Below are 26,079 nucleotides of genomic sequence, written 5' to 3' on the forward strand. Positions count from 1 at the left end.
TGGTTGCAAGGCATATGCTCATATTCCAAAAGATGAAAGAAGAAAACTTGATGCAAAGGCAATTAAGTGCATATTTATTGGCTATTGTGATAATCAGAAAGCATATAAGTTGTTTGATCCCAATACTCATAGATTGCTTGCAAGTAGGGATGTGGTGTTTCATGAGAATGCAAATGAAGGTGATAAAATAAATAATAGTGTATGGCATAATACTGATGATTATGTCAAATTAGATACAAGTGTTGAACAAGAACAGGAACAAGCACAGGAACAGGTACAAGATCAAGAACAAGTAGCATCAAGCAGTCATGACACTCCAAAGAGAGGAGAGGAGACTCTGCAAAGCCAAAAGAAAGATGAAAGAAGTAAAACTCCAAGAAGGTCATCATGTCAAAGTCAGGTACCTGTAAGGTATAAAGATTATGCATTAATGTCTCAGGTTATGAATGTTGTAGAACCTTCAAGCTATGATGAAGCTAAAGAATATGAAGAATGGAGAAATGCAATGAATGAAGAATATAACTCTATAATGAAGAATGACACATGGGAATTAACAGAATTGCCTAAAAACAAAGTTCCCGTAGGATGCAAATGGCTTTATAAATTTAAATTTAATGCTGATGGAAGTATTGATAAACATAAAGCTAGATTGGTTGCCAAAGGATATTCACAAAAGGAGGGAATTGATTATGAAGATACTTTTGCACCTGTAGCTAAGATGAACACAATTAGAATTATGATTGCATTAGCTACAAAATATAATTGGAAAATGCACCAATTAGATGTCAAATCTGCATTTTTGAATGGTGAGTTAAAAGAAGAAGTTTATTTAGTTCAACCTGAAGGGTTTGTAAAACAGGGACAGGAGCATCTGGTTTGCAGGTTAAAGAAAGCTTTATATGGCTTGAAACAAGCACCAAGATCATGGTATGTGAAAATTGATTCTTTCTTTTATGAGAAAGGTTTTATAAGAAGCAAGAATGATCCTAATTTATACATCAAGGAAGATGAAGACAAGAATGTTGCTTTGATATCTGTATATGTTGATGATCTAATCATAACAGGAAATGCATGCAAGTTGATTGAAGAAATTAAAAATCAATTGTCACATGTATTTGAGATGAAGGATCTTGGTGAATTGCATTATTGTTTAGGTCTTGAAGTTTGGAGGGAGCCTGGTAAGACATTGATCACACAAAGCAAATATACAAGGGAAATACTTAAAAGATTCAATATGATTGAATGCAAGGCAACATCTACTCCTTTAGAACAGAATGTCAAATTGTGCAGTGATGATGGAACCAAAGAGGTGAATGGAACTATGTACTGTCAATTGGTGGGAAGTTTGAACTATCTCACCACTACCAGACCAGATATAGCATATTCTGTCAGCATACTTAGTCAGTTCATGACTAAGCCTTGTGAAAGCCATTGGAAAGCAGCAAAGAAAGTCCTTCGATATCTGAAAGGAACACTTAATTTTGGTATTATGTATACTGATGAATTTGATGTTGAATTGGCAGGTTATTCTGATTCTGACTGGGCTGGAAATCCAGATGATAGAAAATCCACTACTGGATACGTGTTCAATATTGGTTCAGGACCAATATCATGGAGCAGTAAGAAACAACCAACTGTTTCATTGTCATCTACTGAAGCTGAATATAAAGCATTATGCAGTGCAACCTGTGAAGCAATATGGCTTAGGAGGATCCTTGAAGATGTTGGAGAAACACAACAAGCACCTACAGTAATCAGATGTGACAATCAAAGCACTATCAAATTGGCAAACAATCCTATATATCATGCAAGGACAAAACACATTGAGACACAACATCATTTTGTAAGAGAAAAACTGCAATCAAAAGAAATTGACTTATCATATTGTAATACAAATGAAAATGTGGCTGACATATTCACCAAGCCTCTTGGAAAGGCTAAATTTGAAATGTGTAGAAATATGTTGTACATTGTAGAAAATCCAAATTTTGTAAGCCTAGCTGAGACTTAGACCAGCAGCCATGACAATTAAGAGTATAGTGTCTTGTTTATTGTATGTAGTTGAAATTAAGGGGGAGTGTTAGAAACCATGAATAATTCCAACTACCTGCCACTAAAATTCAACAGAAACAGTAAATGCTGAATCTAGAAAGCCGTTGTTATATTTAATGAAGTCGGCGGATACATTGACAATGGGGAAACTTCTCCAGCAAGCCATCGACTCTAATGATCTCCAGAGACTTCTGTAGCATGTATATATATCTGTTTGATCTGTGAATGAAGTAAGCGTTCAGATGTCTTGAATGTGTTTCTTGTTCTGTGTTTGTGCGTAGCTGCTCTCTCTCTCTGTCATGCATTTCATCAAAACAACTATTCTAAATCTGGGTCCAGTTCAAAACTCCAAGCATCCCTTCAAGGTATTAAGGATGAAAATTAACATGTAAAACATGAGATATTCCACTACTTTGTGATTGAAGCCAGTGATGTTGAAACGACATGATTGGTGCTTTCATATCAAACATGGAAATGTTTGGTAACATCTCTGTTACAATATGAATCCCTGAAGGGCTATGGATTAATCACTTTTCTAAATCCCATCCACACCGTGTTCACAAAGAATGAGTCTCCAGTTTCTGGGTACATCTCCAAAAACATACCTGAGATTGCAAGGCCTGAAGCTGTGTTTTCTCAAAGCTGCACTCGTTTACAGTTTGGAGTAACGATAGGTCTGCAATTTGACTCAAAGAACATTACAAAACAACACAACTTCTAAAGAGAAACATAAGCTCTGAATAATGAAATCCTAAACCTCCTAATGTTTGGTAGGATGTCGAAGTCAAAGAACATTGCAAGACAAGATAACTTGTAAAAAGAAACATGAAGATCCAAATAAGAAACTTATAATGTTTAAGATGTCCAATGTGGTGGATGTGAAATCAAAGGCATGCATACCAGGCTTCATCCAACCTTCATGTCAAGCCTAGGCTCAAAGGCCATGGCAAGCTCAAAGCATTCCGATGTACTTGCTGTGGTGTCTACAGGACGGCTGGGAAGCCAACTCCAGGTATTTTCAGTTACACTGTAAACTACCACCTCTGTCACCTTTCTAAATTTTCTTTTCCTATGTCCAGAGACTATGAAACATGTGCAATCCCATACTCCTATGCACCAGTTAATGCAGTCCATAGAAATCCTCTTGAAATCTTCGGACAGGGACGGAGGCATTCTTGCAATCTCCTTCCACCATGATGAGGATGAAGAGGTGGAGGAAGAAGAGTTCACCTTGGTTTTGTCAAACTCCCATATAATAACCTGCAAAAGCTCCTCTGTATGTCCGAAAATGTACCCGGCGACTAGAACCCATGACCCATAGGTAAGAAGGTAAGGTGACATGTAGTCACTGTCAGCCATTTCCGGCAATGGGCAAAGATGGAAGTCCCCTGTTGGATGCTGAAACCCAGAATACCCAATTGGTCATGAATATCTGCAAAATGTTGGGTATTTTTGATGGGAAAATACCAAAACCAATCAAGCAAATACCACAGAGCCAATGCTCTGTTCCATTTCTTCCAGGACCTTTGCACAGCGAAGCTATTAAAAACAAATTAACTCAAAACAGTCCATTAGACAGCCATAAAACATTTCTATTGATTTAAAAAAAAACAAAACTGTTACAAACTTCATCCTCTGCGCAGAGAGGGATTCACTGGAGAAACTCTGTCTCCTCATTTCTGGTCTTCCACTGCTGTGGGTATTACAACAACAATTTCTTGCTGCTCCTATGTTTTACAATGGCGAATAAAACCATTACATCCCTGTTTTCTTTAACTTCTCGCACTGCTATGCGTTCAATACATTTCCATGAACAAAAAAAATTACAGTCCTATTCTAGTTGAGTCCTTGCACTGCTGTGCATTCTCCATATAAAGAAACGAGTTTATCACTGCGCGCAGGCATATATCACAATACATTTCCATAAAAAAATACAACGCACCACCGTGCGCAGCCACCATACATATATATAAAACTAACTCACGTCGGCCTTTTTCTACAGCATAAAAAAAACATATATTAAAACATGCCCATACCCATATTAAAAGGGCCTCCACCTAATCTACGTAAAACATTAAAGACCATTGAATTCCCTTCTCGGCGGTCAACAAAAAAAATCGAACACTCCACGCAAAATCTGATTTGACGTGGGCCGGAAAACTGTGCGTTAACGTCCTCGCACGTTGGGCAAAATCTCTGTCCGGTGACCTGATCCGACGCAATTCGCACACCGTCTTCAGGCAAACCAATCGACCCTTAACGTCCGGGGAGCAAGCGGTAAAGCTGTTGTACAGGGGACGCGTGGCGCGTCCTGATTGTGTCGGGGCCTCCTCTGCGGGTACAGCCTTCTGCCAAAGGCGGTGCGGGGAGACCGGGCCGGTTTTCCAAAACCGCTGTGCAGTTGGAATTAATATTCCAACACTCCCCTTTAATTTCAACTGCTGGGCATTAGGACATACCCAAGCACTTCCTCACATAGAGGGATTCCTCAGTACTGCTGTTACAAATATATCATCCTCACATAGAGGGATTCACCAACTGCTTCTGATGCAGTTCATAAACAAACAAAGTTGTCTTCCTCTTAATAGAGGGATTAACCTGAAACTGTGCTTAAGAGCACCTTCCTCATGACAGAGGGATTCACCATAACAATGTGCTGAAGAGCACCTTCCTCTTGACAGAGGGATTCACCTGTGACTATGCTGAAAAGCATCATCCTCTTGATAGAGGGATTTACCATGTGTATGCTAAAAAGCATCTTCCTCTTGACAGAGGGATTTACCATGACGCTGTGCTGAAAAGCACCTTCCTCTTGACTGAGGGATTCACCAAATGACTGTGCTGAAAAGCACCTTCCTCTTGACAGAGGGATTCACCAAGAACTTCACTTCCTCTCACAGAGGGATTACTGCTAAACACTGCCTTAGATGCAGTTTCAAAACAATAAAAATTCATTGCACTGTTGTGCATACTCATTACATTGTTCTTTTATGCTGCTGCATATTCTCTGCTGCACTGTTGTGCCATCTTCTTTACTGTGTCTACCCCACACTGCTGTGTCTACACTTGCACTGCTTGTGCACTTTTCAAAGACAAAATACTCTGTCTTTTCTGGAGCAATTACACTGTCCCAACTTACAAATTTACACTGCTGTGTGTAAATGTTTCTTTACATTCACTGCTGTTGCATATGTTGCATTTCAATTCAATGAACAACACATTCACTATACTTACATTTACTGCTGTAAAGAAAAAATTTCTTTTACATCTGTTGTTGTCCATTACCTTTCATTTCTTCAACAAAAACTTCATGCTGCCGCATTTTCTTATTTGCATTGCTGTGTGCTTCTCCTTCTTGCCATCATGCTGCTGTCCATAACTTCTTGCTGCTGCATCTTTCATATTCACTGCTGTCCATACCCATAACCATAGACTGTCGTCCCTGGGTTTTTATTTACTGCTGCGTTGCCTCTGCAATTTGCACTGTGGCTGCCTTTTGTTTCATCATACTGCTGTGTGCCCATACACTAACTCTTTACTCTCCATTACTTGCACATAGAGAGAAATCATCCTCACGCTGTTTTGCGCTGCATTTTCCACACAACAAAAAAAAATTAACACGGGCTGCTGCCTTTTCTTTTTACACCCTTGCTTCACACAATCTTAGTCTTCATTCAATTTTTTTTTACACAATGCACTGTTGTGCAATTCCTTTCGATTTGTTGCTGCCACACATTATCATTCACCCATGTGCATTAAAAATCTGTTGTCCATGTTTTTCTTTAGGCATTTCTGTGCATGTTGCATTGCATACAAAAAAAATATTACATTTTTCACTGCTGTGTGAAAAATTTCATTACATTCTCAGCCACTGGGCATTTATGCTCTGCTGCGTTTTGCCTTCTTCTCATTTTCTTCTCATTGCTTTGCATTTTCATTCCCAATACAAAACATTTCCATCTGCTGTGTATTATACTCACTCTGCTGTGAGTATATTCTCTCACATTACATAGAAGGAAATTACCTTCCATTGCTATGCATTTCAATGCATGTGCTCCATAACAAAAAAAATTCAAAACTGCTGTTTTATGTTCTATCTTCCCACTGCTGTGAGGGTCTCCATGCTTTGCATACTCCTTATTGCGCCGCTGCACTTTACATTTGAGCGTTGTCCCCTTTTCTTCTCTGCTCTTATGGCAGATTTGATTTCATGTCTTTCCTTTATAAAAAGAAGTCTTCATTAAAGAATGACTGTTAAGACAGTTCAGCAACAAAAAATTACAAGCTCCCTGTTGTGGGGAAAAGTATCCAACACGGAATGACCCTATCCCACTCTAAGGGTGATAGTTCCTTAGCAACAGCTGAAGCAAAGCTATCTAAAGTTACTTCTTTATGACATGCAAGAGATGAAAGGAAGAGATCCACTTACCGATGTCTTGCGCAAGTGGTCGATCCAATCTCCTCTATTTGCCGCTCGCTCTTAGCTCCAAGTCTTCTCACAGGCCCAGCTACACGAGATCCTGCGAACAAGACAAGAAAAGGAAACTACAAGAAGCATGCATTCATAATTGATTCAAGGATTAGCATAAATCAAATACGCAAGTAAGACAATACACCATTGAAACACATGCGAATAGAAGAACCTCAAATTCTTTATTAATATAAGGAAGTAAGGTTCAGGCGGTGATACAACCGTGAGAGGTCCAATCCAGCATCACCTTCCCGACGGAAAGAAATCTCCTCTTCACCTCCCTCAAGCAATCACCCAATACTCACAACTGTAAACCAACAGCAATTCTTTGCACAAAATTCCGGCCTCTAGATCCCATGGGATGAGATCCTTATATAGAGTTTTGGAGTGAAGATAAGTCAGCTTGATGTGTGACTTGTTGTCCTCTTCAACTCCAGTTGTTCTTCAGTCCTTGAGTCCACTCGGAGTTTCTACCTTCCACTTGGAGTTTTAGAACCTCTTTACTCATCATTAGGTGAATCTTCTGATCCAAGTGTCATTTTGGAAGCTTCCTGGGCACTGGCACATTGAGAAAAGATTCCTCCACATGTCAAAGTACGCCCAGCGCAGGTAGCCTTTGTTGCACTTGCTATGCAGCGCAGGTACACCATAGAGCTTTTGACATTCAGCGCAGATGCTTAGTGGAGCAGCTGCTTTGATCCAAAATTGACCTGTTTTTGAGTGTTTTTCAGTGGAGAACTGATCTGAAGTGCTGTGGTTTGCTGACCTTGTTCCTCTAGGGGTAGGAACAACATGTTTAGGGACTTTGGATCCCTCAGATTATTGACATTTCATGCTCCATGCTGTAAGGCACAAAAATGTCTATAACAGTTGCCCCCTAAAGTATGAGGTCGTTTATCGGGTGAAATGCTTTATTAGGAGGATCCGAAGTTCATTCAATCGTCGGGAGGTGACCTGTAACAAAATACAATACAATACATTATCTTTTCATACTTTCTTTTCATGATCTAGCTGATGCGGGCATTTCCCATGCTCAGCTTTATAAATACATTTGCTGTACATAAACAGACGATCGTCTGATAATAGACTGATAATTCTCTGCTTTTAATTATCATCCTTTTAGTAGGAGGATCATCTGCTGCACATGTCTATGTTTTTATCTCCTGAATATATATCGCAGCCCGGATGGATGAAACTAGATCCGGGGTCTTCAAACTTGTCCGATCTTCACTCTAGTACAAGTCGATCCATGTGAGAATTTCTTGAAGTCGAACATGGAAAGACATCGCTTGATTACCAGTCAATAATGTAAACTGTTAACAAGCGCGAGAGGAATCACCGATAATGATGATGACCCTCAAGGTACTGCAGCACAATTCACGTGGCGTGAATATAGGATCTGACGTCGAACACCACGCAAAGTCTCTCGGTCGAAGGTCATTAATGTATACCTATCGCCAGAAGTGAGAAACTTGCCATTGAGGCATGCAAGCTTCAAAGTACTGAGGGGGTGTTCCTAGATCAACTTCTTGGATAGTGAGCTGATGTCGACAAGAAGTGATCCGTCAAAGGAGGGCCTTAATGAATCCCACATCAGTGACACAGAACGGAGCTAGTGATGATGGTGAAAACGATCTGTGAAATATGATTCAGGGTGGCGGTCATGGAAGGACGAAAGATGATGTATGGTAGTGGATGGGACCCGGTTGACACTTTCTGAATGACATCTCTTGAACATATAACGACACTGATGTGATGGATCGGTAGCATTACCCCATGTATGGATGGTATGGCGAGACCATGGTGAAGGGACCGGTGAATGATAATAACCCAACCCGATATTTACGGAGGCAAAAGTGTCATGTTCAAGAGCGACTTGCTACCATTAAGCTTCGAGGTTCTTCCCAATTTTTCCCCAGTCATTTCTGACCAGTACCTCTTTATTTTTGTCAAGCTTGAGGAGGATAACATATGCTTGTTCTATAACCTGCCCTTTGGGCAAGCCCATCGCTATGTTTTAACGAGCTTAACGATAGGGAAACTCGTTCTCGTCTAAAGACAAGTTTGTCACTATCTAATATTTTTAACGAGCCCAGCGACAAAGACAACTCGGTCCTTTTCATTTTTAGAGAGTCTGAAAAGGGTACATAAAGTGGACTCCAGGGGTCCTTTTTCGTCATCTAATCCCTTAAGTCCGAAAAAGTATAAAACAATACAGAAGGGATGAATGTTCGATATCTTTATCGAGCCGAACTAGACAAGCGCTCGATCTTTTTGTGCAATAATCCCTCAAGTCCAAAAAGATTAAAATCTAGAGGAGGGATAGCTCTTCCGGTCCTTTTAACGAGCTGGAAGGCCAAAACTCGGCAAACTTTTCATATTTTACGAGTCAGTGAAAAGAGCTCAAAGAAGACTCGTATTTTGAGGAACGAGTGATAAACAGGGATAGCAGCAGATTCCAGGTACAGGTTGGAATTTTCCAATCACGGCAGTGTCACAAGGACGGCTAGGTGAAATCACTCTTCGCAGCTGTTCCTCAAAATAGGTAAACAATCAAGTGGATGTGAATGATCGGCCAAATGAAAAGTGGAGGTGACGGCGCACAAACACGACCAAGGCTTTTTATGGCTGATGAATCTATGGTCTCAAATGGTTATTTACTGGTTCATTTTTTCTGGATGAGCTTGAACTCTGGGGGGGAAGCCTGCTCACATGCTTATGTTTATTTTTTAACGAGCATGAAGTCCGCGTTAAAACTGCTCGGATCTTGCGTTTATTTTTTAACGAGCATGAACTTTGCCAAAACTGCTCGTTTGATAAGGTCAAATTCCTATTTTACCATGACTAGTTTTTTCTTTTCCAGAGATAGTACTGTTTCATCAATTGCTGCAACAAACTTGTTAGAAACGGATAACATGAAGTAAGAATACTAATATTTCACTTTGAATTACGTAAAAAGCAATCAAAAGATGTTTTTACCTCTCATTTTACCATTTCATGTGCATTTGGTTTGTTGGAGCTTTGGAGGTGCCTCTTCCTCTCGATTTTTCACCAGCTGATTTCGGGAGATTCTATGGACGATTTTCAGCGCCGTTTCCACCAGGTAGGAGCTAAACCCTAGCTCTATCTTTTCATGGTCTTATTTCTCAGTTTTATGCTTGTTTTCCTGCCCCCATGAGCCCCTGGGGTTTCACTAGGGCGCTCTGCCATCAGCGCAGGTGCCCCATTCGAAATCTGCGTTGGGGTTCTCATTTTTCAAAGGTAGTTTGTCGCCCAACGCAGGTGAGACCCTTCTCTCCCTGCGTTGGGCGCAGAAAACTTCTTGGTTGCACTCTTTTTCATGAGAATTTTGCCATTTTCTTTACCGAGTCAGGGATCTTACTCCTCCTCTTGTTTGTTTTGCAGAGTTTATTGGAGCAGAATGACTCTTACGTGGCGAGAACGAGAGCATGAAGAGGAGGACATGGTTGCCCTCCATGATCCTGTTACCGTGAGCGCGTTGCGGAACTGTGGCTTGCTAAAATTCTTCCGCATATCTAGCATGAGGGCACAGATACGTTTACTGCAGTACCTGCTTGATGCTTGGGATCCTGTTAACCAAGTGTTCCAGATTAGGGGCAAGTCCATCCCTTTGACCATAGTGGACATTTACTTCTTGACTGGGTTGTCAAGGCGGGGTGCCCCCATTTCCTTGTCCGGTTCGGCCCGAGGGAGCGATTCCGTGAAAGATTATATCCGTCAGTATTGTAGGGAAGGATCCCAGCCGAGCAGAGACGGCAAGGTTTCTATCCGTGATATCACCGACAGGTCTCTCAGGTCTATTCTGTACACGATTTGTAGGATGGTCGGCAGCGCATCCCCTCATGTTGCCAACAGGTCTTATGTGCAGCACGCCCTGGAGTGTCTTCAGCCGAAAGTTTTTAACTGGTGTGATGCAGTACTGGTTCAGATGAAAAACCAGTTGACCAAAGTAAAGGACAGGAAACTGAAGAACTTTGGCTTCGGTTCAGTTTTGACTGCCTTCGCTTTGGAGAAGATACCCCTGATGCAACCTCAGTATATTGTTCTCGACTTGCCATCTCCTACTGAGCCACGCATGCAGAGGTGGGTTGACCACATGTCCAGACACGCAGGTCAATCCCAGATTACTTTTACTGATGCCTTCTTTAGGTGGTTCGAGCGGCAGGATATGGCTTTTTCCGAGTATCCATATATTGGCATGGATTTCCGAGGCGATCCGGATTTGGTGCTACCGGATGGCGAGCAGTGGGGTGATCTTGGTAAATATTTTGACCTTATCACTGTTTACTGTCTTTTATTTATAATGTCCTTGTACTTTACTCTTTCAAGACTCTAATCAAACTCATGTGTGCATGCAGATGTGGGCCCCGTCCGTCCAGCAGTTCGTCCGAGAGTTCCGGCCGCTGCCCCAGCAGGGGAGGCTCCTGGGAGAGCTATTCTCCGTGACCTTGACTTGGCCGAGACTCTTGCAGCTGTGCAGGAACAGGTCGAGGGTCTTACCCTTGGGATTCCGGATGTACGGATCGATGAGTTGCCTCTACGATTGCAGCGACATACTGCTGGTGTTCCTAGATGATGGTCTCGTCTTCTGCGCATGATCGCACAGGCCGTGGCATGTTATCATGAGCATCACTAGGCTAGGGTGCCCCCCAGCCATTTTTGAGTTTTGGGGTCGTATGACCGATTTTGTCTTGATTACAGAACATTATATGTAAACCGTAAACAGTTATATATATTTTTGATTTTCGGGGTTTATTCCAGTTTTTATGTGATCCATGTATGAAACATCGATGATGCTTCTCTTTTTATCAATTTTGCAAATGTCTATCTAACACATAGTTTGCTAATGAGTCGGTTAATGTGTTTAAGTTTCTGGAAATGTGTTGATATTGGATAAAATCAAACTGTCTTTCCAAGATTTTAACTCTTAGGAACTTGCGATAAATAGCTGGATTTCGGACAGAGTAGGTACCATTGAGCTGTAGTACCACGAGCTGTGAGTCTAACCTGACGACTAGCCGGCGTATGCCATGGGTGATGGCATCAGAGAGGAGCTCTATCAACGCGCTATACTCAGCGATGTTATTCGTTGATTGACCAATACATACCCCCCTGAAACTCACTAACTCGCCGCTTGGGTCAAAAATGGCCCATGCTGCAGAGGATAGGTTCCTCGAACTACGACTCGCTCCGTCGGCATATCCAACCCACGGTTCCAATGGATTTGACATCTGCAATAAGTGTAAAAAAGGCGGATTACTTAAACCGAAACAAACGCTCTAGCGAAAACAAAAATGTAACAAAAGCATACAGGTTACTATTAGGCATAGTAACGTTTAAGGTACAACCCGTTACGGGGTTGCGCCAGTGGAACTCCGTCATAATCTACCAACTCGTAGGCACCTTTTGCTAACACACTTTTAACAATATAAGGGCCCATCCATAAGGACTTGAATTTCCCAGCTCCCAATTTATCGGATTCTTGGTCATAAAGCAAGACCAAATCACCTTCCGAGAAGACACGGGGTTTGACATTTTTGTCGAACTGCGATTTGACTCGTTTCTTGTGGGCTTCGTTGGCCAAGGCGGCATCACGACGGGTTTCATCCAACTGGATTAATTCCAAGAAACGAGCTTCTTCTTCCGAGGTTCCGGGGAGGAGATCAATTGCGAGTTTAAGGGACGAAATTTCACACTGGATTGGTAGGATCGCCTCCAGGCCATACACCAGTTGAAACGGTGTGAACCCAGTGGCATTCCTTACCGATGTTCGGTAGGCCCACAAAGCCGAGTACAGGATCAAATGCCATCTTCTTTTGTGAACCCCCACCATCCTTTGCAGCATGCGCTTCAGGACCTTGTTGATCGCTTCAACTTGTCCGTTAGCTTGCGGATAGTACGGAGTAGAGCTGTCGTGAGACAATCCTAGTTTGGCAGTTAATTCAACCATTATGTGATTGCGAAAATGCGATCCATGATCTGTTACTATGGCCTGTGGTACGCCGAATCTAGCGACCACATGATTAAAAAAGAATAGGGCTACTGTTTCACCAGTGTTATCCAATGTAGGCATCGCCTCGGCCCATTTGGTAAAATAGTCAACGGCGACTATAATATACCCATGCCCCCGGTCGAGGTGGGTTACATTGCATGAAATCGATGCCCCATTTGGCAAAAGGCCCCACAGCTATTATTGGCTGTAAAGGAGCGGGGGGTCTTCTGGTTTTGCTATCAAAAATCTGACATGCATGGCAACTTCTAACTGCGGTTATGCAATCTTTGAACATGGTTGGCCAGAAGTATCCTGCTCGTAAGATTCTTTGTGCTGTAGCATATCCAGATTGATGCCCCCCACAGGTGCCTGAATGACATTCATTCAGGGCTTTTTCGGCCTCCTCATGGGTTAGACACCTTCTCAGGACCGTATCGACACCACGACGGTAAAGCGTATCACCGACGATCATGTAGTCTTTTGCTTGGTATCGAACGCGTTTTTGTTCTGAGTGAGAGGTGTCTGGCCGAAACTTTTGGGTTTGGAGATAAACTATTATATCTCCATACCACTCATCACTTGCTGATATCAGAAACAAACTTTCGTCCACGATCGATTCTTTGGACGTTTCATCGTTGGACGATGACGGGTGATCGCATAATAATTCTGCGAAAACTAAAGCTTTCTTTGATTTGGATTTCACAAATTCCAGATCAAACTCTTGAAGGATAGCTATCCACTTTGAATATTTGCCCCCAAGCAACTGTCGCGACAGTATATAAGTCATGGGGTTGCAATCTGACAATACGGTGGTCTTCCTGAAGAGGACATAATGCCGAAATCTTTGTATCGCTTGAACAGCAGCAAGTGCTAGCTTTTCAACATGAGAATATCTACTTTCTGTATCATTTAAGTTTTTACTTAAATAATATATAGGGTGTTCAATTCCATCGGCTTCTTGAACTAAAACCATTGCTATGGTCGTATCTGCTGCAGCCAGATACAGGTTAAAGTCCCTTAGATAGTCTGGGGCGTACATTAATGATGCTTTGACTAGCGCTTCTTTCAAAGCATCAAAGGAAGCTTGTGCAACCTGGTCCCAGACGAAAGGTACATCCTTTTTCAGGAGACGGGTATAACCTTTAGCAAGTTCTGCGTAATTTGGAATGAACCTCCTCAGAAAGTTTGCTTTCCCTTGGAGTTTCTGAATCTGAAGCAAGTTCGAAGGTGGAGGCAAATTAATGATTGCCTGCACCTTGCAAGGGTCGAGACGAATTCCATCCTTGGAGACTATAAAGCCAAGTAAACGACCAGAACCGACGCAAAACACACATTTGTGCGGATTGAGTCTTATCTTGTAGTGTCGGCAACGTAGAAATATCGCTCTTAAATGCTGCGGATGATCAGTCCGCTTTTGCGAATGAGCCGGAAGATCGTCAAGATAAGGTTGAACGATGTTCTTGATGTCATGGAAAGCATAATTCATTGCTCTCTGAAACGTCGCTCCTGCGTTCTTTAAACCAAAGGGTAATTTTCGATAAGCGAAGGTGCCCCACGGACAAATAAATGCAGTCTTTGACTGGTCCTGCGGGCGGATATTAATTTGATTATACCCGGAAAATCCGTCCATAAACGAAAAGATTTCACATCCGGCACATTCATCAATTATCTGGTCGATGAAGGGTGTAGGGTAGTTGTCCTTTGGACAGGCTTGATTTACATCCCTATAATCGACGCACACTCGTATTGTTCCTTGTTTTTTCATAACAGGGACAATATTCGATACCCAATCGGTTAGAGGAACCGGGTAGATGAAACCAGCATGGAGAAGTTTCTCAACTTCCGCTTTAATGGCAGCGGCCTTCTTGGGGTGTACCTGCCGAAGCCGCTGTCTTACTGGTTTGACATCAGGATACATCTTAATTTCATGTTCAACGATACTCGAGTCAATGCCTGGCATTTCATCATATGACCAAGCAAAGACATCTCTAAATTCGCGGAAAAGAGCTTTATATATTTCTTGTTCTGAAGGGGAACAACCTTTGCCGACATAAATATTCTCTACAATGTCTGTTTTGGTCGAGATATTTATGGCTATAGTTTCTTCTATATTGGACAGGTTTCTCTCGGAGTCCACCGTATTTACAGTATTCGTTAGGAATTCAAATACTGAGGGGTGATACAGGTCGCCTTGAGTATCTTCCTTAGGAAGGGAACGATGGTGGTTATCATCCCATGGTGCCCCCTCAATCCACATTGATTGCAGGATTCCTTCGTCACTTGCATGCACTCGTGACCAAGGATCCAAAGGGGTACCACATTCTCCTGACCTATCTACCCAAACGCTTGACGAGCATTGATTTGGGCTCGCCTCCCATGCCTGAAACATTGATTGCTACAATATTTCGATTGGGCTCGGGTGCAAGACCATTGCCCGATCCATGATGACTTTGTCTTTTGCGACCTTCGTGGAAGATATCATGTTGCAGGTAGCCACCAATGGTACATTTCCTATGTACATATGATTTGGTAGCGAGAAAGTCCCCATCATCGTGGGGTCTTTCAACAGGCCTACTCCTATATCTTGAATTGAATGGTCGCTTTCATGGATCATGGGAATGCTTCCCGTAACTTGTGAACCATTAAGGAGGAAGTTCTGTTGGTCGACGACCGTAATCCCTCCTTCAAATGGGAATGCGATCTTCCTAAAATAAGTCGACACGACAGCTGCCATGGCATAAATCCATGGTCTTCCCAGTAGGATGTTGTAATCCAGATTTCCATCTATGACTTCAACATCAATCTCTACTGTTTTTCCACCTAGTTCAACCTTCAAGTTACTTAGAATACAGTAAGGGGTATATGTCCTACCGTCGAAAGCCTTTAGTGTTGTCGAAGATCTCGACAAGGTTGGCGACCCTAGCGTTTTCCAGCAGCTCATCGACATAATACATGTAGATGCCCCCTCGTCAATAATTGTTCTGTGAACAGTTTTGTTGAGGGCCTTCACTTGAATAAGGAAAGCTAGTTGAGCTGGTAACTGAGGGTCATACCCTTTGTGATCAAAGGACACAAGATTGGAATCCTTAGGATCAACCCCCCCTATTGCCGATAACAATGCCTGCCTTTGGGATGGACAATTTTGTAGTACTCCTAGAGTCGACATAGCGGATGGCGATTGAGCCAAATCTTCTACTATGTTATAATGCTGCACCGCTCTGGCACAAGGATTAAAAGTCGACTTGTGTACTACACCCTTAGGTGGTTTTATCGTTAATTCTGGCATTATGGGTGGGACAACTTCTGTCGAAGTTGTTGTCGAACTACTAGGTTGATCTTTACCTTTTTCGTTTGACAGTTGCGGATTCCCGTAATCTTTGTTCCTTGTCGAAATCAAAGCATCATTCTGCTGCTTGGAGATCGATAACATCAGCACTTGCGACGGGGAAGCATTTCCACTATCAACCATATTTTGACCTGGATTGGGAAATGGATCTGTCAACACAGCTGGGTTCTTTGGACTTTTAAAGAATCTCTTGAGCTCAGCTTTGTATGGACAATCTGTTGTCTTGTGATCTTCGTCACATATCATACAGGGCCATTTCTTTTTCCCTTTCTCAGGAGAGTTCGAAGAAGTTTTTTCAGGTGACGGATCATCCTGTTGCTTCTTCTTCCCTTTGTTTTGCTTCTTCTTGCTTCCTGGTTGATTGGTTTCTTTGCCTTTATCTGCTGATATGGCATTTACTTCCGAAGCAAGAATCTCTTCATGGGCATTTCGATCTGAAGTCTTACGGGCTTTCTGAGGTGAAGCCTTTTTCGACTTCGCGCTTGCAGTGCCAATCATGCCATCTCCGGCATGAGAGTCAATATTCGATTTAGGAGGGGGAGGAATTGAAAATTCAGGTCTGGGGGCATCAGGTATTTTGTCGTAGAGCGTGCCAGACTGAGTATATACCAAGTCTAAATATTGAGCACGAGCAATCACTTGCTCCTTTGTTACGACCCCCCCCTTGGCCACATCTTCCGTTATAGCCGGAAGTAATGACTTTATAAACCATTTGGCTAATAGCTGATCAGGAACGTATGTTTTCACCATCCTACGACGGCGACGCCACTCATGTATGTGATCAGATATGTGAGTCGCTGTCGTCTGTTTGAAGTTGGTCAGTATCTCGGTTCCTGTTTCATACCTGATAGGTAATTGAAAATGGGTTAGGAAAGTCGTGGCTAAGGAGCTGAAATTGTCGAAAGAGGTTCTTGGCAATTCTATATACCATTTAGCCGCCGGACCTGTCAATGTCCTCTGGAAGAGGCGAAGTCTTATCGAATCATCGTTTAGAGTGTTCGATGAACACCATAGATGAAAGGTCATGACGTGATTCGACGGGTCTTCACCTGGATTTCCATTGAATTTAGGAATGTCGGAGGGAAGTTTGTGAGGAATCGCTGGCCACCAAGGGGCATAAGCAATCGGATCGTTCGTCAACCGATGTAAATCGGGTAACTCTAGAGTTGCCACGAATGGCAGCTGTTGACTCAGATTAGGCGAAGCGTACCCAGGATACGAAGGGATCGCCTGAGCAGTTGGTCTTTGCATACCGGCATAATGTATTTGATGCTGGTATGATTGATACGGTTGGTGGACTACCCCACTGTAAAGTGGTTGGTTTTGACCGTATTGTAGGTACGGTTGTCCATTGTTCGCAAAAATCTGCTGCTCCGTACCTTGGTACACTTGCTGGAACTGCGGTTGTTGATACTGCACCAACCATGGTTGTGATACCATTGGTTGTTGTGCGATGCTTACCACTGGGCCAAGATGAGGGGTAAGGGTACCCGTTTGTGCTTGTGTCACCCCGCCAGTCGGCGATTGTGGTTAGGTTGCAGGGTCAAAGGGTTGTTGCATTACAACCTGAGAAAACTGAGGTTGACATGCAACAGGTATTGTTTGAACTTGCGACACAGTCACAATTGCTGGTGTCGTCGGGATGTTCGTCACAGGCATCTGTTGTTGCATAGAATACACAACTCTTGGTTGCTGGGGTAGCATAGGCATCCAACCACTTGTAGTTATTCCAGTATAACCTGAGTATGGTTGTGAGCTCTCGTATGGGTAACCTCCCGGAGGGGGTAATGAAAAAGCATATTGGCCCCCATACGGTGGTGGTCCGGAACCGAGAGGATTTATTACACCTCGAGGACCGGATTGCCCAAACTGATTTCCGAAAGGATCAATTTGTTGAGTTCCAACATAGGAGTTACCGGGTATTATCCCGGGAGAACAAACAGGAACAGACCATACTGTCGTCATGGCCCCCAAAGGGACCCCCTCCAGCTGTTGAGAGTTAGGGACAGATGGTATGCCGGCGAACATTGTCGGAATGACTGCAGGGAGTTCTGCTGTCGCTGTGTCATTTGGCACAGTCCTAGATGTTGACGGTTGTTCAGACATTTTGAGTCTATCCAGTAGATTGCCTAGTGATTCTTCAGGAACTTCTCTGGGTGATAGGCTAGCTTCTGATGCAGTAGGAAGTAGAGTGATCCCTGCTCCAAAATGTGTTGGAGTAGTTGCTTGCAGATCTTCTACAATTTCTTCTATTGCGATCAGACCGGGTGGAAGAGGAAGACCGTCAGGTCCGTAGAATATTTCTGGTGCCGAAGAAGGGGTTGTTTCGACAGCGACAGTTGTTTGAGGAGCAAGACTCTCTGAACCGATCACTGATGGAACTGATTCAGTAACACAAGTATTTGCTCTCAGACTAGGATCAGTGTTATTGTCCTTCTGGGGCTGTTGAACTTCTTCAATAGGGGCAGGGTTTCCAGAAATGTTTGGAGTAACCGGAACCTCAGATGTCGTCGGAACACTTGTTCTAACTTTGATAGGAGATTTGGAACCAGTTGAACGAGATCGCTTTGCCCGGGTTGTTTTCGATTCCGGAGACAAAGACGGTTGACTCGTACGCCTCCGCGAACGACGGTTCATCGATTGACTTTCTTCCACGGTTGCGGATTACTTGATCAACCAACAATGCACAGGGTAAAAATGTGTTTTCGAATTGAATTAATTTTAGACGCTTTTTAAGAGACAACTTGCTTTTTCATGTTTTAAGAGTCGAGAAAAAGCTAAAGATGACTCTAGTCTCCTTCGATGTATTAACGAGCCCGAAGTGACAAATGCTCGGATGGACTTTTTCAGTTATAGAGTTTGAAAAAGGCCAAAAGAAACTACTCTGGAGTTCTAGGTAGAGGGTGTGCCAAACCTTTCGCGAAACCACAGAATACGTTTTACGGTACGAGTGGTCGATCTTCGTGAATGCTGTGTTCACTGCATCGCGATCAGTAGGGCGGCCGACACGGCTTCCTATGGATAAAGGCTTTGTTCCTATAGGGGTCCCCCAATATACGCGACGGTACGCGGGGGCACAAGTCCGTATTAGTGCTATCGTCCCTCAGGAGGAATCACCCACCTTCGTAGAGATCGACGGTCACTATGTTTAATGACACCGGAACACGTCTCTACCTAGACCTCTACTGTGTTTCGTTATGTTTCAAAGCGTTGTTAGATAAATTCAGTTCTTTTTAGGTTGATCTTGCTTAGCAGTTTGCCTTTATGGATCACCACGTGATGTATGATACAACTCCTAAATGCAGTCTAAGAATGATAAGCAAGCTTTTTCAATTCTTTCAACTTTATGAAAATCTTAACTACTGAGGGAAAAGAAAGACATCATCTTTTCAAACAGATCATAGAGCACACACTGATGCACTTTTCCTAAATCGACATGCAAACTGTCAAAATGCACATGCACAATGCAAGTATTTCTTTTCTTCTTCCTTAATGTTGATGTATTACAAAAAGAAAGCTGTTGTATAATTTCGAATTCAATTTCAAGTGAAAGAAAACAAGTTTTTGTCCAATAATCAAAAGAACACCTTAAGATTCACTCGTTTCAATACAAGAAATACTGAAATTCGAACCATATAACGAAAGCAAATGCTCAAGCATCTATGAACAGCAATAAACTAGCTCTTAGAATCACAACGACACTTTATCACAGGTCTAGATCCAAGAGGCCACAGCAAGACTAGTTCACTTTCGCTATGGGAAACTGTGAATGAAAGCAAGAAATACAATAAGAACAATCACGGTTTCTTCATACAACTGAGGCGGAATGAAGGCAAAGAAAGGTAGTTTCAGCTGGGTATACAGGTTGACAACAGGCTGCAAAAACAATATTGAAAACTGGGCAACAGACAGTAGGGAACCCCAGATGCACAAGGCAAAACTGGATCAGCGCAGGTACTGCACTGTCAATCTGATATGCAGCGCAGGTAGCCCCTTCGGGACCTGCGTTGCAGCGCAGGTAGCCTTTGCTGCAGCTGCACTGAAGAGACAACTCTCGTCTCTCTCAGATTCCGGGTCACAGTTTGCTCAAAAATCAATGGTTTTTGGCCAAATCAGAGGCTATCAGCCAAGTATACACTAGAGGATAATTAAGGAAGATGAACACTATCACAAAGAGCTAATAAGAGTCCTTGTGGATCAGCTCTTCAAATCATAAACATGCCCAGAACTGAGCTAGAGTAGCTGCCCTCTACTTTGCATTCGAAGGATTCGAATGCAGTTCGATTCGGTACTCCCTTTGTTTAGGAAATGAATAGCAAGAAACACAAGCTACCAACAAGACACGATCCCCAGCGGAGTCGCCAGTCTGTTGTGGGGAAAAGTATCCAACACGGAATGACCCTATCCCACTCTAAGGGTGATAGTTCCTTAGCAACAGCTGAAGCAAAGCAATCTAAAGTTACTTCTTTATGACATGCAAGAGATGAAAGGAAGAGATCCACTTACCGATGTCTTGCGCAAGTGGTCGATCCAATCTCCTCTATTTGCCGCTCGCTCCCAGCTCCAAGTCTTCTCACGGGCCCAGCTACACGAGATCCTGTGAACAAGACAAGAAAAGGAAACTACAAGAAGCATGCATTCATAATTGATTCAAGGATTAGCATAAATCAAATACGCAAGTAAGACAATACACCATTGAAACACATGCGAATAGAAGAACCTCAAATGCTTTATTAATATAAGGAAGTAAGGTTCAGGCGGTGATACAACCGTGAGAGGTCCAATCCAGCATCACCTTCCCGACGGAAAGAAATCTCCTCTTCACCTCCCTCAAGCAATCACCCAATACTCACAACTGTAAACCAACAACAATTCTTTGCACAAAATTCCGGCCTCTAGATCCCATGGGATGAGATCCTTATATAGAGTTTTGGAGTGAAGATAAGTCAGCTTGATGTGTGACTTGTTGTCCTCTTCAACTCCAGTTGTTCTTCAGTCCTTGAGTCCACTCAGAGTTTCTACCTTCCACTTGGATTTTTAGAACCTCTTTACTCATCATTAGGTGAATCTTCTGATCCAAGTGTCATTTTGGAAGCTTCCTGGGCACTGGCACATTGAGAAAAGATTCCTCCACATGTCAAAGTACGCCCAGCGCAGGTAGCCTTTGTTGCACTTGCTATGCAGCGCAGGTACATCATAGAGCTTTTGACATTCAGCGCAGATGCTTAGTGGAGCAGCTGCTTTGATCCAAAATTGACCTGTTTTTGAGTGTTTTTCAGTGGAGAACTGATCTGAAGTGCTGTGGTTTGCTGACCTTGTTCCTCTAGGGGTAGGAACAACATGTTTAGGGACTTTGGATCCCTCAGATTATTGACATTTCATGCTCCATGCTGTAAGGCACAAAAATGTCTATAACACTCCCCTTTAATGTATGCTTGTCTTCTTTTGGCAGACTCTTCTCAAAACAAATTTAGATCCACTGGGGAGTTCAAGGGGTTTTCAGGTTGCCTTTCCTTCCTTCTCCATACTTGTGTAACTTTCTTCTTTTGCATGGGTCTAGCTTGTGTAAGAGCCCATGTCAAGTTACAATCTCGTGCCATATGCCCAAGTTATGACACTTGAAACATTCAACATTGTTCATGAATAACATTTCATGATTTCTTCTAAAATTGTTTCTTGGAGGTTGTCGAAGACCACAACATCTATCTTTATGAAATGCTCTACAGTCTTTTGCCATATGACCAAAGTTTGAGCAAGCATAACAATAACCATAAAATGAACTTTGGTACCTGGGAGATGGAGGTTTTCTTGATGCACTTCTGAAGCCTTGCTGCCTTGAGATTCTTTGTTGATAACCATTGCCTCTTACCTCTTTAACATCAGCTACATTTCTTCTTGGAGCTGGTTTTATGCTTGGAGTAGGATTTCTTCTATTGCAGCGTTCATTTTTCTCCTTGCCTTTGCTGGAACTAGGAGCATCACCATCTCTTTCTGGCTTCTTCACATCTCCTTTGCTTAAAGCATCCTCATCCTTGTTTGAGGGTTCACCTACATACCCAAGTCCTGATTTATCAGATGGAGATCTGTGATAGCTGAGCATGTCATCCAAAGCTTGAGAGCTCTTCATGATCTTGTTCATCCCTTCAACCCTCTTCCTGAGGAGGACAATCTCTTCTTCCAACTTTTCACATACATTATTTTTCTTTGCTAGTTGTTCCTCAATTTCTTCCTTGCTACGAGTAGCTTCAGCTGCTACTATTTTGAAGGAGATAATATCTGTCTTCATTTTGGAGATTTCTTCATCTTTTGCTTGACTGCTCTTCATTTTCTTTTCAGCTCCTTGTGCCTGCTTCCTGGCTTCTTGTAGTTCGGACTTAAGGGAGGAGACCTCTACCTTGTACTGTCCAATCTCTTCCACAAGCTTATTCACTCTCTTGTGTCTTTGTTCAAGTTGATTTGTCAAGGCATCTGCCTGCTTCTTTGCACTATTCAGCTGATTTGTCATGGATATGACTTCTTCATGATGTTTCTTCTTGCATTGGTCAAGCTCCTTCTTAAGCTTGGCAAGCTCTTCATCCCTTTCTCTTACCTGAAGCTTGATGAGGTCAACCTTTTCATTTTCAGCTTCTATGATGGGTTCATAATTTTCTTCTTGACTCATTGTCATGGTCAGTGCTCCCTTTGCATGAAGGTCATGCAGTCTGTCCCATATATCCTTTGCTGATGTATATTTTCCTAGATTCCTCTTCACAGAATCAGGCAGTCCATCCAAGATAGTCTTTGCTGCTTGTGCATCATACTCCATGGATTCTTTGTCCATCTTGCTAACATCAATCACTGATTCCCAGATTTCACTCCCTTGAAACTGTAAGAAAGCCCTCATTTTTATTTCCCATACATCAAAGTTTCCATCAAACTTTGGAGCTTCAAATAGAATGTATTCTAATGGATTGCCTTCTAGTTTAGTAGAGGAGGGAGACACATTTTTAGCAGGTTTGGAGGCTTTCTTCTTTGACCTTTCCATTCTTATCTAGGCTTTAAATACTTGACTGTTTTTTTTAAAACAACTGACTGTCTTCAATAATAACTCAAAAACTTGAGAAATACCTGAATCCTTTTGGCTGAAACTTCACACTGCTGGAGAAGCTTGACTGCTGCAACAACACCTTCCTTCAGCTTCTTTGAGTCTTCAGAGAGCCTGGACTAGCTCTGATACCACTGTTGGGTATTTTTGATGGGAAAATACCAAAACCAATCAAGCAAATACCATAGAGCCAATGCTATGTTCCATTTCTTCCATGACCTTTGCACAGTGAAGCTATTAAAAACAAATTAACTCAGAACAGTCCATTACACAGCCATAAAACATTTCTATTGATTTAAAAAAAAACAAAACTGTTACAAACTTCATCCTCTGCGTAGAGAGGGATTCACTAGAGAAACTCTGTCTCCTCATTTCTGGTCTTCCACTGCTGTGGGTATTACAACAACAATTTCTTGCTGCTCCTATGTTTTACAATGGCGAATAAAACCATTACATCCCTGTTTTCTTTAACTTCTCGCACTGCTATGCGTTCAATACATTTCCATGAACAAAAAAAATTACAGTCCTATTCTAGTTGAGCCCTTGCACTGCTGTGCATTCTCCATATAAAGAAACGAGTTTATCACCGCGCGCAGGCATATATCACAATACATTTCCATAAAAAAATACAACACACCATCGTGCGCAGCCACCATACATATATATAAAAACTAACTCACGTCGGCCTTTTTCTACAGCATAAAAAAAACATATATAAAAAAACATATATTAAAACATGCCCATACCCATATTAAAAGGGCCTCCACCTAATCTACGTAAAACATTAAAGACCATTGAATTCCCTTCTCGGCGGTCAACAAAAAAAATCGAACACTCCACGCAAAATCTGATTTGACGTGGGCCGAAAAACTGTGCGTTAACGTCCTCGCACGTTGGGCAAAATCTCTGTCCGGTGACCTGATCCGACGCAATTCGCACACCGTCTTCAGGCAAACCAATCGACCCTTAACGTCCGGGCAACAAGTGGTAAAGCTGTTGTACAGGGGACGCGTGGCGCGTCCTGATTGTGTCGGGGCCTCCTCTGCGGGTACAGCCTTCTGCCAAAGGCAGTGCGGGGAGACCGGGCCGGTTTTCCAAAACCGCTGTGCAGTTGGAATTAATATTCCAACACAAAACAGTAAAATGAGCCTGCGCAGAAAACCAAGTCGTTCTTGTCAATATGCACATCATGTTGCAGGTGTCCTGCAATTCTCCATGACTTGAATGCAGAATCATATATTTCCACTATCCCCGCTTCATGGCTGTCCTCACCAACCACCACCACTTTGTATGTCCCTCTACTGTCGCCCTCCCCTTCCACGATGCCTCCAACACTTAAGACCGTTATGGATGAGATGGGGGTCAGTTTTAAGGAGGTTCTTGTGAGGGGATTGGAAACAAAAAATGATAGACATGGATGGAGATCGATTGTGTGCAAGAACAAGCCTGCCCCTGATCCATAGAAAGTAACAAATTTTACATTACCATTTGGCGCCACGAAGGAGGGAAAGGAGATGCAGGGGGTATTCCTCCAGGTTCCTGTGAAGAAGAAGAAAGCCAAACAATGAAGAGGCCTTCTGCCAACATCTTGCACAAGCAGCCATGGCTTCCTGTTACCAGGCTTCTCCGCGCATTTACTCATTATGAATTGGCTTGATGTGAGCAGAGCATTGCATTTCTTGGACACATTGCGAAATCTACACAAAGACTCCTCTGGCAACCACAACAGTATTTCCACGATCAAATCCTCCGGCAACACAGGCAAATCATGAGACTTGTGCAGATCGCCCATTTTAATTAACCTCCCACCGACATAACTGGTTCAGCCTGGATTATGAAGAAGTTTAATCGCCCAATGGGAATAGACAGTACCGCGCCATCTATAAGATAAGCTAGACTTCTTATTCAGCCATCTCCAACTCAACACCTGTAACAACCTTCCAAGGCAACACTCTCCACCGCCTATAATGATTTTTAGTGCCACATCTACCCATTTTCCCTGCAACTCTGGCTACCCCCTTCCATCGCCACACTCGCACTACCGCCGTGAAATTGATGCAACTATTTATAAATAGTATTATATTCGGCACCTCACATTCCGGGAGAACCTGGTAGTGCCATGGAAGACCTTGAATGTTACACGCATGTCTTTCAAATTAGTCCAGTCTGTCCTTTAATTGTTCGTGCAAGTTACTACAGTCTGCAAATTATGTTCTCTCTATATTCATGATGAACATCTAATCATTATTTGCATCAAATCTACCTCTAAAGAATCCCTCATTTGAATCAAAATAGACAAATTCTTAACTCCACTCTAACATTTAATATGCTATAAACTTTTCCAAGGAGAAACTTGGATGACAATATGATATATTTGGCATATTATGCTTCATCATAGCATAATTGACTCAATGCCTCAAATAACTTCATAAAGTATTGTCAGTATTTGCAGGCGGCCATTGTTGTTTTCTGAAATCAATACGAATCTTTTGGAATTGTGGGTCGAGTGGTCAGAGTCTTGTCACATCAATGTTTCTAGAAGTACGAGATGTGATGATGGTATGACCAAATGCCTCCAATCTGTGCATGCATAGTTTGTCATGATAACTCCTATTTTGTGAAATTCTGAAAGATATTTTAATCTTGTATGCTCATACATCCAATGCTTTATGGAATAAACTTTTTAACTAGATTTTAGTTGTTTGTGTCATTTTAGAAAATTGTTATGAGGAATTAGGGTGAAAGCTGTTTGAATTTTGATTATTAGGTGAGGGTAATTAATACCTTAAATTACTTAATTGTTAGATCGATCATCTTGTTATACCCTACAGTCAAAATGGTTTAGTTTTGGAAATTTTATGGGTTATAAATAAAATTAATCAACCAAATATTAAAAAAAAAATTATATATTATTATTAATCGTCATAATAGTACATATATCAAATTTTAATATTTTGGTAAATAATAAACATATTAAATTTCAATATTTATGAAAATTTTGTTACTTATAAAAACAAAAAAATAAATTTAAATGTCAAATGTCATAAGTGTCATAATAGTAGACATATCAAATCTCAATATTATGAAAAACAATACATACATCAAATCTTAAT

The 26,079-nt window shown here is 42.1% G+C and overlaps 1 protein-coding gene across 1 annotated transcript; it reads right to left on the reverse strand.

Moving 5' to 3' along the window:
• Positions 1–2,608: 2,608 nt before the first annotated feature.
• Positions 2,609–24,800, reverse strand: LOC149242448 (F-box/kelch-repeat protein At5g15710-like). The gene is made up of 2 exons (XM_089370838.1): positions 24,099–24,800; positions 2,609–3,450 (listed from the first exon to the last, which is right to left on the reverse strand). Exons 1-2 carry the CDS (start codon positions 24,756–24,758, stop codon positions 2,959–2,961), a joined length of 1,152 nt encoding a protein of 383 aa, XP_089226964.1. The 5' UTR covers positions 24,759–24,800; the 3' UTR covers positions 2,609–2,958.
• Between the last annotated feature and the right edge of the window lie 1,279 nt (positions 24,801–26,079).

This window comes from Pinus tabuliformis, chromosome 8, assembly GCF_031772625.1.
Source record: "Pinus tabuliformis cultivar Carrire ecotype Pingquan chromosome 8, CPIR1, whole genome shotgun sequence".
NCBI classification, from domain to species: Eukaryota; Viridiplantae; Streptophyta; class Pinopsida; order Pinales; family Pinaceae; genus Pinus; species Pinus tabuliformis.

Bases quoted from the DNA above. Each gene is read 5' to 3' on its own strand.
- LOC149242448 (XM_089370838.1), bottom strand. From the start codon at position 24,758: ATGGGCGATCTGCACAAGTCTCATGATTTGCCTGTGTTGCCGGAGGAT. The intron at 3,451-24,098 runs GTGTTGGAATAT...TCTGGGTTTCAG, and splicing joins CAGGCTCATTTTACTGTTTT to CATCCAACAGGGGACTTCCA.